The sequence below is a fragment of the Hypanus sabinus genome, unplaced genomic scaffold (genome assembly GCF_030144855.1).
Source record: "Hypanus sabinus isolate sHypSab1 unplaced genomic scaffold, sHypSab1.hap1 scaffold_565, whole genome shotgun sequence".
In the NCBI taxonomy this organism is placed as follows: domain Eukaryota; kingdom Metazoa; phylum Chordata; class Chondrichthyes; order Myliobatiformes; family Dasyatidae; genus Hypanus; species Hypanus sabinus.
In genome coordinates this window covers 294,629-314,409 of record NW_026781426.1, presented here as the reverse complement: position 1 = coordinate 314,409, position 19,781 = coordinate 294,629, and the positions used below count along the sequence as shown (strand labels likewise).

General features: G+C 43.0%; 2 protein-coding genes across 2 annotated transcripts; both read left to right on the top strand.

The window, feature by feature from the left end:
* The first annotated feature begins 1,729 nt into the window (after positions 1 to 1,729).
* Positions 1,730 to 3,487, top strand: LOC132389428 (nuclear factor 7, brain-like). The gene is made up of 2 exons (XM_059961952.1): positions 1,730 to 2,494; positions 2,683 to 3,487. The coding sequence occupies exons 1-2, from the start codon at positions 2,165 to 2,167 to the stop codon at positions 3,205 to 3,207; spliced, it is 855 nt and encodes a 284-aa protein (XP_059817935.1). The 5' UTR covers positions 1,730 to 2,164; the 3' UTR covers positions 3,208 to 3,487.
* A 665-nt stretch (positions 3,488 to 4,152) lies between these two features.
* On the top strand, positions 4,153 to 14,596 carry LOC132389430 (E3 ubiquitin-protein ligase TRIM39-like). The gene is made up of 4 exons (XM_059961956.1): positions 4,153 to 4,358; positions 7,048 to 7,070; positions 7,145 to 7,263; positions 13,791 to 14,596. The coding sequence occupies exons 1-4, from the start codon at positions 4,251 to 4,253 to the stop codon at positions 14,342 to 14,344; spliced, it is 804 nt and encodes a 267-aa protein (XP_059817939.1). The 5' UTR covers positions 4,153 to 4,250; the 3' UTR covers positions 14,345 to 14,596.
* The last annotated feature ends 5,185 nt before the right edge of the window (positions 14,597 to 19,781 follow it).

Genomic DNA, 19,781 nt, shown 5'->3' with positions numbered 1-19,781 from the left:
ATTACATAAAAAAATTCTGGCTCTGAATCCTTGCCAGAAGGGTTAGGTAGCCATCACTTATAGTAATATCATGAAAATACAGCCAGGAGTATCAGAAAAAATTAAGAAGGAATGCGAAAAAGAACTTCACTGTCTTATACCCACAGAGCAGTGGGAGAAAATTTTAAAAATAGTCAATTCTTCCTCTCTTTGTGCTAAACATGCTTAATACAATTTCAGGTTGTTCATAGGGGTCACATGTGAGAGGATAAACTCGCTCGATTTTATTCTCATGTTAATCCAACCTGTGATGAGAATGTGGAGAGGGTAAGGGCTACGTGTAGGGGGGAACGAGGGGTAAGTGTAGTAAAGTATGCATAGAGGACTGGAGCCGGTATGTACTGGAGGAAGCGTAGGAGGACAGGGAACATGTAACTAAATTAGTGTACCAAACGGAAATGGCAACCACAAAGAAAGGGGAACATTGTCACCGCAAGACAATGTGTCTGGCAAAGTATCTGAGCTATATAACTATGTCGAGTGTTTTGCTTGCGTCCATAATTATTCCAAGTATTTTGCTTGTGACTATACTTACTCCGAGTATTTTGTGTGCTTAGCCAATCAATCGATGAATTTGATTCGGTAACCATATTTAAGAATGTAGTGCCCCATTTTGGGGCATAAATATGACCTCTGTGACCTGACAGATTGGGAGCTGGCTACCTTACGCCCCAAGTGCGTGTGGCTGCGAACTCCTCTCTAATAAATACCACTTCAGAGGTAATTTCGTGTCTCTGGTGTTTTTTCCTCGACTGAGCAGGTTGAACAATTTCAGTTGAACAGTGACAGATGTCATTCTGAAGTCGCTTCATTGCCCCACATGTTCTGGTCTTGCCCCTGTTTGCAAAATTATTGGAAAGATTTTTGGTATTATATCAACAGTTCTGAATATCAGATTGCAACTTCATCCTATTACTGCAATTTTTGGTTTACCAATGGTGGATAATAGTCATTTATCCCCCCCCCCCCCCAGCCCGGCGGATGATTGCATTTGTTAAATTAATGGCTAGAAGATCTATCCTATTGAATTGGAAAGAAATTAATCCTCCAACTACATTTCAGTGGTTTTCTCAAACTATTTCTTGTTCGAGATGAAAAAAATTAGAAGTGTTGTCTTTGAACCTTCAGTTAAATATGAAGAAACTTGAAGACCATTTATTCAATATTTTCATATGAGCTAAACTGACTTTTCCTGAACCTGACTTTTATTGTCCTTAATTATTTGGATGGAGGTGCGGAGTTATTGACGCTACTGTGTATAATTGATATAATGCAATGGCCCATGTTGGCTAGGTTTTTTTCATGGGGGGGGGGTTATTTTCACCATTTCTTGCAACCACTATGAGATGGGAGGTTTTTAATCATCTATTTGTATCAATTATTTACTCTCAAGCTCTTTGTATTCATGTTTCATTTATGTTTGTTCAAAATCAATAAAAAGATTTAAATAGGACTATTCTGAGGAAAGGGTGGAACAGGCGCAAAGGGCCGAATGGCCAGACATGCTCCTGTTTGTTATTTTCTGAAGCACGAGTTTACCTTTGCGCCTTGTTCTCCCTTGGTTTTCAGCCGTTCGGATTGCACAGGGGAGCGGTGAGAGCTCCGGAGATCCACCGGCAGCCGCTGCGGGGCAGCTCTCGTCTCCCAGCAGGACGGGACGGGTCTGGGAGACAACTCCAGACAACAGGCCCCGATCCTCGGCGGGGAAAGGCCGGGCGCCCTTCGTGTAGCTGAAACATCTCACGGAATCTCCGCCGGTCTCTTCAGCTCTGCCTTCGAAAGGATTCACGACCCGCCGGTGGTGCAGCCGAAACCCGAGGCGCAGCTCCCGGTCTCCGGCCCACTCGGTCCCGGTCCAAACAGCGTCCCGCCCACTGACACCCCTCAGCCAATGGCAGCATCCCTCTCCCAGCGGTGGTCGCTGATTGGCTGTGTGTGTGAGGACGGGCTGTTGCTGGGAGCTGGAGCGGTCTGCGTTGCCGCGAGGCGCAGTTAGGTTATTGGAGAGGTGCCTGTCCGTCTGTGGCGCAGGATAAAGGGCTGTGCCGAACCTACGGCGTTCATTCAACGCAGAAGTGTAACAGAAAGTGAAAGCATTCTGAATCAGGAAGTGCTGGGAGATAACATGGCTTCGAAAGGACCGGCCGAGAGTTTGAGCGAGGAGCTAATTTGCTCCGTCTGCCTGGATTTCTTCACCGATCCGGTGTCACTGGAGTGCGGACACAACTTCTGTCGCTCTTGTATCACACGGTGTTGGGAAAGGGAGCAGAGAAACTCCTGCCCGGAATGTAGAGAGGAGTTTGCTGACCGCACCCTCAGGGTGAATCGGGCCTTAGCAAATCTGGCTGAATCAGGAATTGCAAACACGAGGAAATCTGCAGATGCTGGAAATTCAAACAATACACACAAAACGCTGGTGGAACTCTGGTGCTCCCCTCCCCATCAACTCCTTTATTTCTCCTGAGGCCTCCCGTCCCATGATCCTTTCCCTTCTCCAGCTCTGTATCATTTTCGCCAATCACCTTTCCAGCTCTTTGTTTCCCCCCACCCCCTCCGGTCTTCTCCTATCATTTCGCATTTCCCCCTCCCCCCACTACTTTCAAATCTCTTACTATCTTTCCTTTCGGTTAGTCCTGACGAAGGGTCTCGGCCCGAAACGTCGGCAGTGCTTCTCACTATAGATGCTGCCTGGCCTGCTGTAAAAGCATTCTGAATCAGGAAGTGCTGGGAGTTAATATGGCTTCGAAAGGACCGGTCGAGAGTTTGAGCGAGGAGGTGATTTGTCCCATCTGTCTGGATTTCTTCACCGATCCGGTTACACTGGAGTGCGGACACAACTTCTGTCACTCTTGTATCACAAAGTATTGGGAAAGGGAGAAGAGAAACTCCTGCCCGGAATGCAGAGAGGTGTTTGCTGACCGCACCCTCAGGGTGAATCGGACCTTAGGAAATCTGACACAAGAAGTTCGGAATCTAAACCTAAATCCGAAAGGAAAGGAAAGTATACGTCACTGCGAGGAACATGAGGAAGAACTGAAGCTGTTTTGTGAAACGGACAAGACACTGATCTGTGTGATCTGTGCAGCTGCGCAGGAACACAGAGAGCATCGATTCGTGCTGATTGAAGAAGCTGTTAAAAACTACAAGGTAAAACTAACGTTAGTTTAAAACTTAACACATTTCCTTTGTCCTACAAACCATCACACGAGCCTTCATAACCAACACATCATTCTTTGCAACTTACATCATCTCCAACGGGATTCTAGCATCTCCGTCCCACGGCCCACCGCCGCACCCCGAACTCTCCGCTCTCTGTACGGATCGCTCCCCGTACTGTATCGTCCTGATCCACACGCTCCTCCCCACTGATCTCTCTCCTGGCACAGACACCTGCAAGCGGTGTCAGTTTCCCATTCCTTCCCAGTCCTGATGAAGGGTCTCATACCGAAACTCCGACTGTTTTTTTTCCCCTGAATAGATGCTGTCTGACTCACTGAGTTCCTCCGGCATTTTGTGTGATAATCGGGTTTGATCACCTGTTTTTTTGATGCATCTTTGTCTCTATTTCCTTCACTCTCTGACTTCCAGGATCAGATAAAATCTTCCTTAGACTCTCTCACAAAAAAGAAATCAGACTTCCAGGAAAAGGAGCAACAACAGAAAGAGAAGATTTCCGGAGTTCAGGTGAGGCTTCCTGAGCGGAATTTCTGATTTTACTGTCGAGTTTTGCTCCATTTAATGCAGAATAGCCGAGTATCGCAGCTCCAGTGACCTGGGTTCGATCCTGACCTCTGCTGCTGTCTGTGTGGAGTTTGCATGCTCCCCCTGTAACCATGACAGTTTCAGACACATTCCAGGGACATGCTGGATGAATGGTTAATTACAATTAACCCTGTGAAGATGGGGGAGGGTGCATGTGAATCAGGTGGGACTAAATGTGTCAATGGGGAGAATAGGTTTCAGGAAAACGTGATGGGAATGTTTCAGAGCGAGCATGGACATTGTTGGATCAAATGGTCCCCTTAATGTCATCAGGAAATACACACAGCAACAGAGTAAATTAATCTTCACCTTTCATTCGACAGGAACAGTCACACAGCATTCAGTCCCACATCACATCCCAGTTTGCTGAACTGCGCCAGATTATCACTGAGAAAGAGCAGAGCTTACTCAGGGATCTTAGGGAAGAAGAGAAGAGGATTCTCGACACAATGGAGGAAAATCTTCTAGCTCTTCAAAAGAACATAAGGGTTATTCAGGAGGAAATCACTAAGCTAAGGGAACAGACAGATCAAAAAGACAGTGTGATATTTCTCAAGGTGAGGGATTATATTTCAATTTATTTCTGTCAAAGGGCACTGAATGAACAGTGGTATATTTGAAATAAACACAGCACAGCAACCAATTCTAACAAATCAATTGCCGCTGCTGGTGTCCTCACACAGATTGTGAGTCTTGTATGACGAGCCTCCAATCACACGAATAATGACCTTCCAAAATGTCAAAGATTTGTATTCAATCCTTTATCTGCAACATACTATCATGAAGCAATGAACCTTCAGCGTAATTATTTGTAAGTTAATCAGCAACAAAGCGGTTAACAAAAGATATGATATCCATCTGTCCTCAGATCAAAACTGCCCAGAACAAAGCATGAATATGTAACTTATTCCCTTCACTATTACCACACCCCCCCCAACACGTGACTAGTTACCATTACAATCACGTGACACGGAATACAATTGAGACAAGACTATCAAAGATAGAAAACAGATGCATTGATCCTACACACAGCATTTACAAATGGCAGTCAACTGTTTCTCACCAGACAATTGATGCAACTATTCAGCATTGATGTTGTCCCAAAACCGGACTTCCACAACTTCTGTTCATCCCAGGATATAATGAAATCTTTTTGAAATGATTTACTCTGATTATAACACAGAGCTACTAATTGTACCCTTAATTATCACATTCAATATCCTCTAAAAATCCCATTAACACCCAGTTCCAGTCAGGCTGTGAGTGTGGGGGTCTCTCTGTCAATCCATGAGAACAAAAAATGTGACCCACACATCAAATATCCTGTATATCAAGTTTTTGTCAGATTAGGGAAACTTTCAATGTTTCTTGAAATTTTCAGATAAGTTTCACATTAGAAACTTAGAAATATAAACTTGGAAAACCTAGAGCACAATACAGGCCCTTCAGTGCACAATTCTGTGCCGAACATGTCCTTACTTTTGGAATTACACAAGGTTCCCCATCGTCCTCTATCTCTCTGAACACAATGTACCTATCCAGGAGTGTCTTAAAAGACCCTATCATATCTGCATCCTTTACTGTCGCCGGCAGCCCATTCCACTCACTCACTCAGCACTTTCTGCGTAAAATTATTACCCCTGACATATTCTCTGTACCTGTTTCCATGCACATTAAAATTGTGTCCTGTCATGTTAGCCATTTCAGCCCTGGGAAAAAGCCTCTGACTCTGATCAATCCTCTCACCATCTTGTACATCTCTATCAAGTCACCTCTCATTCTCTGTCGCTCCATGGAGAGACGGCCGAGTTCACTCAACCTACTCTCATAAGGAATGCTCCTCAATCCAGTTAACATCATTATAAATCTCCTCTGTACCCCTTCTATGGTCTCCACATCCTTCCTGTAGTGACGCCAAGTCTTACCATTAATACCATAGTCTGCCATCATATTTCACCTGCCAAAGTGAACCACTTCACACTAATCTGTGTTAAACTCCATCAGATACTTCTCAGTCTTCTCAGATCAATGCCCTGCTGTATACTCTCCACACTATCCACAATACCCCCAACATTTGTGTCATCAGCAAGTTTATTAACCTATCCTTCCATTTCCTCATCCAGCTCATTTACAATAATCACAAAGAGAAGAGGTCCCTCAACAGATCCCTGAGGCACACCACTGGTCACAGACCTCCATGTAGAATATGACCCGTACAACCACACTTTGTCTTCTGTGGGGAAGCAAATTCTGGTTGAACAAATCAATGTCCCCTTGGATCCCTTGCTGAATTCCATATACACTACATCTACTACTCTACCTTCATCAATATGCTTTGTCCCATACTCAAAAAAATTCAATCAGGGTCGGAAGGCACGAACTGCCTTTGACAAAGCCATGCTGACTATACCTGATCATATTATGCCTCTCCAAATGTTCATAACTCCTGCCTCTCAGGATCTTCTCCATCAGCTTCCAAACCACTGAAGTAACACTCACTGGTCTATAATATCCTGGGCTATCTCTACTCCCTTTCTTGAAAAAGCGAATGACATCTGCATCCCTCCAATCCTCTGGAACCTCTCCTGTCCCCATCGATGATGCAAAGATCATAGCCAGACGCTCAGCAATCTCCTCCCTCACCTCCCACAGTGGCCTGGGGTGCAAATCGTCTGGTCTCCATCAGAAACAGGCCATTCGGTCCATCATCTTCTATCAATATCCAGAATTCTCCTCCCAACTACTCACCACACCCAGTAACAGAGCCCCGAGCTCGATGGTCACTCATGTGTTTATCCAGTTTTCCCATTATATTCAATCTCTGCTGTTCCGCTTCAACCACTCCTGTGGCACCGAGTTCCTCTTCACTAAATTTCTCATGGGATTTATTAAAATCCATCTGGAATTTCTTCGCCCACAATTCTTCCCATAAATAGAAGTACACCACCCCCACCTCATACAATTAAATCCATCACTGATCTTAAATTCCTCTATCTTATCACCCTGATGTCATATCCAGATGAAAATGCACAACTTGTCCTGTCTTCCTTGTAAGTTTCATACTCTCAGCAATGGTCTGACATTCAGAAACATTCCCTGTAATTTACCCCATGGTTCTGGATTGTCCGTGAGTGCGAGTGTGACTGCAGGAGTGGGAATTTTCAACAACCTGTAATGATTTGAATGAATTTCAGGATGTGGACAGCAAGTCCAAGTCTAATCAGATTTATCTTTGATTTATTTCAGGAGGAAGCTCATCGTAACAAGAGGTAGGACATACTCTTTATTGAAAACCTGTATAGCTAAAAATTGCAGTTTATAACCAGCAGTTTTATATTTACAGGATTAATGACGATGTCCAGGAATTGTCAGTGACAGATGAGGCCCTACCGGTTGAAAAATTCGATCACCTCTATTTGTTGAACACATTGCTGAGAGAAACACTTGATGCCATTAATCGAGGTAAAACTTACAAAGATTCATTTCTCCTTGTTCAATTAAGTTCCAGGTTGAAGCAAGGATTGGCTGTGATAATGGACTGAAGGGGAACTGAAGTTTATTTCACATCAACCCCACCGACTGGCACTAACACTAATCCTACCACAGGAGCTGGGAATTTAATACTGACTTGATGTTATTGTAGGGAATAAAAGCGGGAATCAGTGTGGTGACTGGGATTGTCAGGAAAAAACACGTCCTTCGTGCGCTGTGAGTGCAGACTCTGACTGACACAGTTCCTCACCCCATCCCCTCCTGAACCCGCACCTCTCACTGATGTTAGATGGAGAAGTGGAGAGCTGGAGTGACAGGGGACTCAATCGTCAGGGGAGCAGACAGTATAATCTGTGGACGTGAACGGGACACCCGAATGGTATGTTGCCTCCCAGGTGCCAGGGTTAGGGACGACTCGGACCGTGTCCGTAGCATTTCAGAGAGGAAGAGAAAACAGCCAGATATCTTGGTACATGTTGGTACCAATAACACAGGATGTAAAAGCAAATTGGTCGTGAAGATAGAATTTAGAGAGCTCAGTAGAAAGCTGAGAAGCAGTACCTCCTGGGTTGTAATTTCTGGAATGTTGTCTGTGCCACGTGCCGGTGTGGGTAGGAACAGGAACAGGGACCTGTTCAAAAGTGACGGGTTGCACCTGAACCCGAGGGGGAACAATATTCTCTCAGAGAGGTTCGATAGAGCTGTTAGGGAGGGTTTCAACTAATTTGGCACTGGGGTTGGAACTAGAATGAAGGGACTCTGGATAAGACTGATGTTAAAAATACAAAGATAGCGTGCAGTTAGACTGTCAGATAGGGCAGACAGATGCAAGTACAGAATTGTAGCCAGCAGGGTGACTATCAGTGCTTTAGGGACACAGAATCAAAAAGGGTAGCAAATACATTACTCAAAGTGTTAGATCTCAATGCATGGAGTATCAAAATAAGGTTATAGATTGCCGGGTGTGATGTTGTAGCCAACGCTGAATCGTGACTGAAGGATGGTTGCAGTTGGGAGCTGAATGACCAAGGTTACACAATGTATCAGTGGTATAGAAAAGTAGGCAGAGGGGGTGACATGGCTCTGCTGGTAAATCAGTCGAAAGTTGTGACATTAGATACGAAGATGTTGAATCCTTGTGTGTTGAATTATGAAACTACAAATGTCAAAGGACCTTGATGGCAGTTATATACAGTCACCCCACCAGTAGCTGGGATGTGGAGCACAGATTACAACTGGAAATAGGAAAGGCATGTCAACAGGACAAATGTTATGTTAGTCATGGGAGATTTGAACATGCAGGTGAATTGGGAAAATCAGATTGGTAATGGATCTCAAGAGTGAGTTTGTTGAATGCTATGTGATGGCTTTTTAGAGCAGTTTGTCGTTGAGCCGACTGGGAAATCAGCTCTACTGGATTGGGTGTTATGTGTTGAACCAGAGGTGATTAGGAAACTCAGGGTCAAATAGCCATTAGGAGGCAGTGCTCACAACATGACTGAGTTCAACTTGAAATTTGATAAGGAGAAGGTAAAGTCTGACGTTGTAGTATTTCACTGGAGTAAAGGAAATTACATTGGTCTGAGAGAGGAGTTGGCCAAAGGAAATTGGAAGGAGATGCTGACAGGGATGAGAGCAGAGCAGAAATTGTGTCAGTTTCTGGGAAAATGAGGAAGGTGAAGGATAGATGTACTCCAAAAATAAATAAATACTCAAATGGCAATATAGTGCAACCATGGCTGACAAGGGAAGACAAGCTGATGTAAAAGCAAAAAAGAGGGTATTCAACAAAGCAAAAATTAGTAGGAAGACAGAGGATGGGGAAGCTTTGAAATATCTACAGAGAGGAACAGAAAAGTGAAATATGAAATTGAATTGAATTGAATTAACATTATTACTTACATCCTTCATTTTGTTCCATCTCCGTCTTAATGAGCAATGTGCATTTTATAGTAATTTATGATAAATAATCTGTATAACATGCTAGTTAATATAACATAGAAATACAGTTGTGTCCACACGAGTTAATTAGTCTGATGGCCTGGTTGAAGAAGCTGTCGCGGAGCCTGTTGCTCCTGGCTTTTATGCTGCGGTACCGTATCCCGGATGGTAGCAACTGGTACAGTTTGTGGTTGGGGTGACTTGAGTCTCCAATGATCCTTCAAGCCCTTTTCACACACCTGTCTTTGTAAAACAAGCTAGCAAACAATATCAAATTGTGTTTCATATTGTAAAAAATAGAGATGAGATTGGATCTAGGATCACTTGGAAATGAGGCTGCATATATACTAACGGGGGACAAAGAGATGGCAGATGAACTAAATGAGTACTTTGCACCTGTCTTCACCATGGAAGACACTAGCACTATGCCTGGTGTTGAAGAGTGCGAGGGAAGAGAGTGACTGTTACAAGGGAGAAGGTGCTCAAAAAGCTGAAAGACCTAAAGATACATAAGTCACCCAGACCAGATGAACTGCACCCTAGTGTTCTGAAAGAAGTAGCGGTCCACATTGTGGAAACATATGAAATGATCTTTCAAAAATCATTGGTGCCAGAGGACTGGAAAATTGCAAATGTCACTCTGCTCTTTAGTAAGGAGGAAGGCAGCAGAAAGGAAGTTATAGACCAGTTAGCCTCACCTCTGTGGTTGGGAAGAAGTTAGTGTCAATTGTTAAGTATGAGGTTATGGAATACTTGCTGACACTGGATAAGATAGGACAAGTCAGCCTGGATTTCTTAAGGGAATATCTTGCCTGACAAACCTGTTGGAATTCTTTGAGGAGATTATAAGTAGGATAGATAAAGGGGATGCAGTGGATGTTGTATATTTGGAATCACAGAAGGCCGCTGACAAGGTGCCACACATGAAGCTGCTTACCAAGTTAAGAGCTCATGGTATTACAGAATGTTATTGGCTTAGTTAGAGCATTGGCTGACTGGTAGGAAACAGCAAATGAGAGTAAAGGTAACCATTTCAGGTTGGCCGCCAGTGACTAATGGTATTCTACAGGGGTCATCATTTTATGATGTATATCCGTATACCACCCTCTCTCTCTCTGGGAATGTTATCCCATAGATCCTTCATAAAAATGTTCTGTCTCACTTTGAATCTGAGCTCTCTGGTTCTGTACTCCCATTTCTCGGAAAAAGACTCACTTTATCTAAGTCCTTTATGAATGTGTTCAGGGGTCATCGCTCAACAACCTACACTCCAGCTAAATAACCCAAGCTTATACACGCTCTGCTTTTAACCCAGGCCCCCAGTCCTAGTAACATCCTCCTGAAGCCTCCTGTCCAGTGTAATGACATCCCCCCATAGTCGGGAACCGGAAATGCAGACAATGCTCCAAGTGTGGTCTATCAACGACATCAAAGACCTTACTTCAGTTCATGTGGACAGTGTGGAATAGGGTGATGAATACAGGACTGAAGGTGTTGTGTTTGAATGCAGCAGTATATGGAATAAGGTAGATGATGTTGTAGCACAGGTGGAGATTGGCAGGGACAATGTTGTTGGCATCACTGAGTTGTGGTGGAAAGGAGATCCTGGCTTGAAGCTCAACACTCAAGGATAAACCTTGTATTGAAAGGACAGACAGGTAGGCAGAGAGGCCGGGGAGGCTCTGTTGGTAAAGAATGAAATGAAGTTTTTAGAGAGAGGTGAGAGAGTATTGAAAGATGTCGAATTATTATGGGTAATGTTCAAAAACTGCAAGGGTAAAAAGACCCTGATGAGAGTGATGTCCAGGCCTCCAAACAGTAGCCATGAATAGAAATGGGATACAAATGACACCAGGAGATAGAGAAAAGGACAAGGAGTTAAATTGGGAAATTCATGAAGATGCTGCATTCCAAGAGAAATAATTTGTACAATGCCTCCATGATGGCTTTTTCGAACTGCTTGTGGTTGAGCCCAATGGGAGAAAGGCAATTCCAGAGTGGGATTTGTAAAATGAACCAGATATGATTTGGGAGATTATGGTAAAAGAACCTTTAGGAACCAGTGATGATAAAATGATAGAATTCACCCCATAGTTTGAGAGGGAGATAACGTCAGATATATCAGTATCAGAGTGGAGTAAAGTTAGTTCTGGAGGCACGAGGGAGGAGCTGACCAAAGTAGATTGGAAGGGGACACGAGCAGGGACGATTGCAGAACAACAAGGACTGGAACTCCAGGGGCAATTTGGATAGATAAAACCCAAAGATGAAGAAGTATTATACAGGGAGGATGAGCTAATCGTGTTTGACAAGGGAAGTCAAAGACAGCATAAAAGCAGAAGAGAGGGCATACAACAGAGCAAAAATCAGCTGGATGTTGGAGTATCAAGAAGATTCTGTTCAAGGAATTACAAAGCAGTAAGGAGTGAAAATGAGATATGAGGGAAGGCTCGCCAACAATACTCAAGAGGACACAAAATGTAAAGAGTAAAAGCTAGGTGAGAGTGGATATTGGACCCCTAGAAAATGACACCGGAGAGGAGAAATGTGAGATAAAGCCATGGCAGAGTGTCAGGGGACAGAAATGAGTATTGTTGCTCTTACTGAGGAGAAAGTAAGTGGGACGATTGAAGATCTGAAGGTCCTGGATCAGATGGACTACACCCCAGTGTTTGGAAAGAGTTAGCTGAAGAGAATATGGGGACATTAGTGATGATCTTTCAAGAATCACTAGATATTTGGTCATTCAAGATGACTGGAAATTGCAACGGTCACTTCACTCTTTCAGCAGGGAGAGCAGTTGGGGGAAGAAACTTATAGGTGGGTTATCTGGATGTGGTGTGGTTGGGAATATGTTGGAGTCCAGTATTAAGGACGAACTTTTGGGTACATGGAGGCTCATGATAAAATAGAGCAAAGACAGCATGCCTTCCCTGAGCGGGAAATCTTGCCTGACAAATCCGTTGGAATTCTTCGAGGAACACAAAGCCAAGAGAGACAAAGAATGATTTGGATGACAGAATTGTTGCCTTTGTGGCCAAGCTTGCAGATGATATGAAGATAGGTGAAGGGCAAGGAGTGCTGCAGAAGCTCGGAATCTGGGGAAGGACAGAGACAGATCAGGAAATGGGCAAATAAATGATAGATGGATTATCGGGTAGGGAAATCGTGCATGCACTTTGATAGAAAGAATAACGGCATAGACAATTCTGTAAACAGGAGAACATTCAAAAATCTGAAGTGCAAAGGGACGAGTGTCCTTGTGCAGGATTCCCGCAAGGTTAACTTGCAATTTGTGTCAGTGGTAAGATCGGCAAACTCAATGTTTGCTTTCATTTCGAGGAGATTAGAATACAAGTGGAAGGATGTAATTCTGAGGTTTTATAAGGCATTGGTCAGACAACACTTGCAGTATTGTGAGCAGTTTCTGGTTGCGTATATTGGAAAAGATGTGCTGGCATCGGAGAGGGTCCAGGAGGTTCACAAGAATGATTCCGGCAATGAAAAAGTTAAAAATCAAACAGGAGAAAATCTGCAGATGTTGGTAATCCAAGCTACACAGGTGCTGATGAAGGGTCTCGCCAGATCTCTCTTGACACCTGTCTGAAGAGAATTGATGTTGGGAGGATGTGGGTGGGTCGAGAACGGGAAGCACAGCCTCCGACAAATGATTGTGAACATTGAATGAAGGGACTGTTCCTGTGCTGTACTGTTCTGTGTTCTCTGTTCCCTGTTTAGAAGAATGAGAGGAGATCTGAGGGAAACATGAAATTCTTTCAGGGGTCAACAGGCTGGAGCCAGGGAGGATGTTTCCCCTGTCTGAGGAGTTCAGGGTCAGGGGTCACTGTGTTTGGAATTCTCAGCACCCGTGGGGGGTGAGGGGGTTTGGGGTTCTTAGCCATTCAGTTCACTGAGCCATCGCCGTACATAGAAATGGCATAGAAATGTGCCCTTCGACCCTTCACCTCTGTGCTGACCTATTTCCCATACACATTAATCTCATTGGCTGGCATTAGGTCAGTCTCCCTCTGTGTCTTGCCTGTTGAAGTGTCTGTCTGACTGTCTCCTAAACACAGAGGACTGGAGGCCTGTGACCCGCAGAGGTCGGTACTGGGGCCGGGTTGTTTGTCATTAATATCAGTGATTTGAATGAGACTGTAAGTGACATAGTTAGTAGGTTTGTGAGAGACACTAAAATTAATGGTATAGTGGACAGGGAAGAGGATTATCTCTGTTTACGTGTGGCCGTTGATCAACTGTCGAGATGGGTACAGGGAGAATGTTTTAAAATACATCTTGCCAGGGCGGTGGAATAAGAAAGGTTGGAAGGAAAAATGGGCTTTTGTCGAGTCAAAGGTTTGTGTCGGCCACCCGACCGCGCCGGAGGCAGAGCGGCCTATCCCTCAGTCCCGGGGCCGCGCTGTACGAGTCCCCCCGCCCCCCCCGATCCCTGGGGCCACGCTACCCGAGTCTCCCCCCCCCCCATCCCCAGGGCCGCGCTGTCCGATTCTCCCCCCGATCCCCGGGCCTCTCTAATTCTCTGCTTCTCCCCCCAGTCTCTGTCACCCTGGATGTGGAAACGGCGAGTCCGTATCTCGAGGTGTCTGAGGATCGGAAGAGTGTGAGACTGACCGGGACCCGGAGGAATCTCCCTGACACCGGGAAGAGATTCACAAACTGGTTTTGTGTGCTGGGATCGGAGGGATTCACATCGGGGAGACATTACTGGGAGGTGGAGGTGACGGGGAATCGGGGCTGGTGTCTGGGAGTCGCCGCAGAGTCTGTGGAGAGGAAGGGACCGGTCAGTCTGAGGCCGGAGACCGGATTCTGGGTCATCGGGCGGGTTGATGACGTGTTACATCGGGATTGTGACGTGTTCTGTGTCCCCCCCTCCCCCGAGACCCGTCTCCCGACCGGTCCCATTCCCAGGATGGTGGGAGTTTATCTCAGTTACGAATCCGGGACAGTTTCATTTTACAACGCGGAGACCAAGTCCCATCTCCACACCTTCACTGGGAATAAATTCACGGGGAAACTTTATCCATTCTTCCGGACTGGGGATGTAAACCAGTGGCTGAGAATCTGCTCCGGTTCCGCTCCGGGTCTGTAAATGGGGCAGGTCACGGGATCGGCGTCAGGAGTAAAGTCCCTGTAAATATAAATAATATGTGGAGAGTGCAGCAAAATACGTGGCTAAGGAGATGGTGCAGGAGGGAGGGCTTCATGTTTCTGGACAATTGGGCTTTGTTCCCGGGAAGGTGGGGCCTGTTCCGACGGGTCGGTTTGCCCCTGAACTGGAGGGGGAATAACATTCTTGCGTGTAGATTTGCCAGTGCTGCTGGGGGGGGGGGGAGATTTGTAGAGGGAGGGTTACCAGAGTGTTAGAGCAGATAGTGAGGTGGAGGAGGATAATGGTCATGCGAGGACTGCATGCATAGACAGAAATCAAAGGTTTTACATTAGGTTGTAAATTAATTTTCAGAACTTATTGTAGAAAACAAAGATTTCCAAAAAGATTTTGAGGAAGAACATGACCAAAACATATGTGAAAAAGCGGCTACTTCAGTTTTATACCTACCGCAATAATTGTCTATGTTAGGAAATATTTTGGATAGTCTGTCCTCTGTTAAATAGTAACAGTGAACAATTTTAAATTGAATTAAACACTCATTGGCACATATTAAAGAAGAATTGACCATCATTAACAAAGGCATATTAAGTTTTCTCTCCCAATGTTGTTTCATTTTTAGTGATTAAAGGGATTTGTATTTTTGCAATTATTTTGCGATGGTCGATTGATGACTTTTGAAGAGTTAATTAGCAAATATTCTCTCTCTCATACACACTTACTGCAATGTCTTCAGGTTACACTTTTTTTACAAAAATAATTATCTATGTTTCCATGTATGCAAGAATCTGATTTGCTGGATACTATTTTGAATATGAATCCTTTAGTAAGATGTTCCATTGGTAGAATTTATAATTTATTTTAATACATTAATACAAAAAGATAACCTCTCACCTAAGGTTTATACATGATAGAAATATTCGTTGTTTCAGACATGATAGAGGGGGTGGCGTAGCATTACTAGTCAGGGAAAATATCACAGCTGTGCGAAGACAGGACAGCCCGGAGGGCTTGTCTGCAGAGGCCATATGGGTGGAGCTGAGGAACGGGAAAGGTGTGACCACACTAATAGAGGTGTATTATAGACCGCCCAATAGTCAGAGAGAATTGGAGGAAAAAATCTGTATAAAGATAGTGGACCGATGAAAGAAACAGGAAGTTGTAATAGTAGGGGATTTTAACTTTCCACATATTGACTGGGACTCCCAAACTGTAATAGGGCAAGATGGAGTTTGTTAAATGTTTTCAGTAAAGTTTTCTAAATCTATATTTAGAGGTACCTACGAGAGAGGATGCAATACTTGATCTCCTATTAGGAACCCAGACAGTCAGGTGACAGAAGTATGTGTAGGCGAACGTTTTGGGTTCATAATGACCATAATGTCATCAGTTTCAAGTTAATTATGGATAAGGATGGGTCTGGTCCTCGAGTTGAGCTTCTAAATAGCAGAAGGGCTAATTTTGTGGAAATGAAAAAAGATCTAGGAAGAGTGGATTGGGATAAGATTTTTTTTCCTGACAAGGATGTGTTCAGTAAGTGGAAGGCCTCCAAATGTGGAATTTTGAGGGTGCAGAGTTTGCATTTTCCTGCCAGGATTAAAGACAAAGTTGACAGGCATAGAGAACCTTGGTTTTCAAGGGATATTGGCGATCTGGTTAAGAAGAAGAGAGAAGTGTATAGCAGGTAGAGGCAACAAAGAGCAAATGAATTACTTAAAGTGTATAGAAAAGGTAAGAAAATGCTAAAGAAGGAAATCAGGAAGGAAAGAAAGAAGACATGAGGTGGCTTTGGCAGATAATGTGAAGGAAAACCTGAAGGGTTTCCACAAGTATAATAAGAGTAACAGGATAGTAAGGGACAAAATTGGTCCCCTAGAAGATCAGAGTGGTCGTCCATGTGTGGAGCCTTACGAGATGGGGGAGATCTTAAACAGTTTTATTGCATCGGTATTTACTCAGAAAACTGGCATAGTGTATATTTCCTCGGACTTTGAGAGAGACTAGAGTAGTAATTGCAGGGTCCCTGACAGAAATATTTAAAATGTCCTCAGCCACGGGTGCAGTGCCAGAGGATTGGAGGGTAGCTCTTGTTATTCTATTGTTTAAAAAAGGCTCCAATAGTAAACTAGGTAATTACAGGCCAGTGAGCCTGACATCAGTCGTATGTAAATTATTGTAAGATGTTCAGAGAGATCGGATTTACAAGTATTTGGAAAGCCAAGGGCTGATTAAGGATAGTCAGTATGGCTTTGTGCATGGTAGATCTTGTTTAATGAATCTTGAAGAGTTTTTCGAGGAGTTTACCAACAAAGTAGGTGAAGGAAAGGCTGTGGATGTTGTCTACATGAACTTTGGTAAGGCCTTTGTCAAGGTCCCACATGTGAGGTTAGTTCAGAAGGTTCAGACATGAGGTATTCATGGAGAGGTTGGAGAGATTGAAAGAGTGCAGAGATTTACTAGGATGTTGCCAGTTCTTCAGGAGTTGAGTTACAGGGAAAGATTGAACAGGTTAGGACTTTATTCCTTGAAGCTTAGAAGAATGAGGGGAGATTTGATAGTTTACAAAATTATGGGGGATATAGACAGAAAATGCGAGTAGGTTCTTTCCATTTAGGTTAGGAATGATAAATACGAGAGGACATGGTTTTAGGGTGAACGGGGAAAGGTTTAGGGGGAACATTAGGAGGAACTTCTTCACTCAGAGAGTGGTGGGAGTGTGGTCTGACGTGGTAAATGCAGGCTCACTCTTAAGTTTTAAGAATAAATTGGATAGGTACATGGATGGGAGAGGTCTGGAGGGTTACGGACTGGGTGCAGGTCAATCTCCATTTCACTCTTCATGTAACTGAAAACTAAACTTTTAGTATCCTGATTTATATTATTGGCCAGTTTGCCCTCATATTTCGTCTTGACCATTCTTATGGCTTTTTTTGTTGGATTTTAAGAGCATCCCAATAATCCAACATCCCACTCACCTTTGCTACCCTGTATGTAATTTCCTTAGGTTTAACACAATTATTATATGTCATTTCCAGCTCAAACTGTGAATTGATTTAAAGTCAGTCTCATAATTTGATAGTTTATATCTGAAAACTATGTACCTTCGCTAAGATTGTACTGAAGACTGCATTTGATTTTTCTTCAGCCTTGTACGCTTCATATTGAAATAGTATGTGTTTCGACAGTTTCATAATGACAAAATGTACACGGCACAGAATGAAGTTTTCCAATTAGTTACAAGGCATAATTAAGCATAGAATGGGCATTTCTCAGTCGAGTCAGTATCATTCCTTCCCTTGTTTTAAGCCCTTCTTCAATAAACCCAACAGGTTTATGTATTCTGGAAAGGTGTCTGTCTTTAAGTCCATTATCCTACGTCTTGCCATAAGCCCCTAATTCTTAACACTACCAACCCTTTAGCTTCTAATTTGCTAAGTGGAAGGTCTATATCCACAGCTTAACATTTAACAGCTTTTGGAGCTAAACAGTCAACATCATCATTTCCCTCAACAGTGTGATATGCAGGACCCATAATGTGCAGACATATAAATCAAACTTTATATATGAAATAGCGTTTGACAAGTTTCCAACAGTCAATCTGACCTACTGCCAGAATGACCTGTTTAAGACTCATCAAAACCAAAATGTATTCTGAGCAAATTATAAGGACAAATTTCCTCCACTTGGGAAAGAATTCTGCTTCCTATGCTGATAAATGGCTATAAGTCATTTCTTTATCATTACCTGCAGTTCAGGCACACAAAAACAGCGACACCAACACCCCCAGTTAACTTATCTTTTGATGCATCTGCAAAAATGGCTACTGTATAATAATAACTTTCATTAATATACGGATGAACCAACAGACTCTCAGGCAGAACCGAATTCGATCGTGTAACCTGAAATCAACTGAAGTCATTGGAAAAAACAAGGTGGGGTTACGGAGAAAGCGACAGTGGGACGTATGGTATCATCAAATACACCCGTATTCCCAGCGTGATAAGAACCCAGCCACCCAAAACAAAAAACAATTCTTCTTGTGATGTCCCCAACCGTCCTCTAGCACACCTTTAACAGGATGATCATTTCCTTGCAATCAGTAAAGGCAAAACAGCAGGCAACATTACTGCACGAGAACACAATCTTAAAGTCTGTAATTGTATCATATACAAACATTTTTAATTTGAAGATGATGCTGATCTATAAGCCACACTGATATAATCAAGAACAGATGAAATTAAACAAATATAATTGGTCAACAAAGATTTTCATGTTGCACCCAAGAATACCCACATAGATGTCTGAGGAGATTTAAAGCTCCTTTACATATATCAATTATTTTACTGATAGGTGCTTCCACGTCAGCTTATTATCCATCCACATACTGAGAAATCTTACCACTGACACTTCCTCAAGACATTAATCATATAATTTTAAATCAAGTGCAAGTCTATTAATGCTGTTTGTAAACCACGTAATGTGTTTTTTAACGACTAAAAGCTTAAAATCCTCATCAATCTGTCCACTGTTTGATCTATTAATTGTAAATTACAATTAATACCTCTAATCTATAAAGCTACGTAATCTGTATATTGTGATTTACCCAGGGTATCTCATTTTCCCATCTCAGAGAAAATATCAGTAATCATAATATTAAATAATGAAGGCTACAAATACTGCCTTGTGGGATCCCATTCGCTATCTCATAAAAACACAAACATAACATGCCCTGTATTTGGACAGTCCATCCAAAAAAAACTAAAAAAAATTATACAATGTCCCCCTCACTCCTAACTTAATCAAAAGTCCTTTCTTCCATTTCATTTCCCCTTTCAGTATCAAGAAATACTGCTATTACAACATCGTTATTTAATTGTGCTTTCCGAATATCATCTTCCAAACCTAAAACTGAATCTAATGTCATTTCACCCTTCCAAAATCCACTCTGATAAAACACTTTATCACCACTCTTTCCAAAATATAACTCAAGTGCTTGATTACCATACATTCCATAAGTTCACATAAATGAGACATTCACGATATAGGCCCTTAACTAGAAGGATCAAATGGGGATCTGCCAGGTTTTAGAACAGGCACTACTATTTCCATTTTCCATGAGGAAAGTAGATGCACAATTCAAACATTTAATATTTTCACAAAAGTGAATTATATACAATTACAATTTCAAATATCACTCTTTCCTGGGGACACCTGACCTGCATTATCAATAGACTTCTTAAATTCATACAAAGAAATCTCTCCATCAGTGATACTATCATTGCTGCAGCTGACTTCCAGCACATCAGGGTATCCACTGAAAAACATATCCCTACATAGCTTAACTTCTTAAATTATCATGATTATGAATCTCAGCAAATGACACAGCCAATAACACAACCTTCCCTGTTTCAGTAACAAT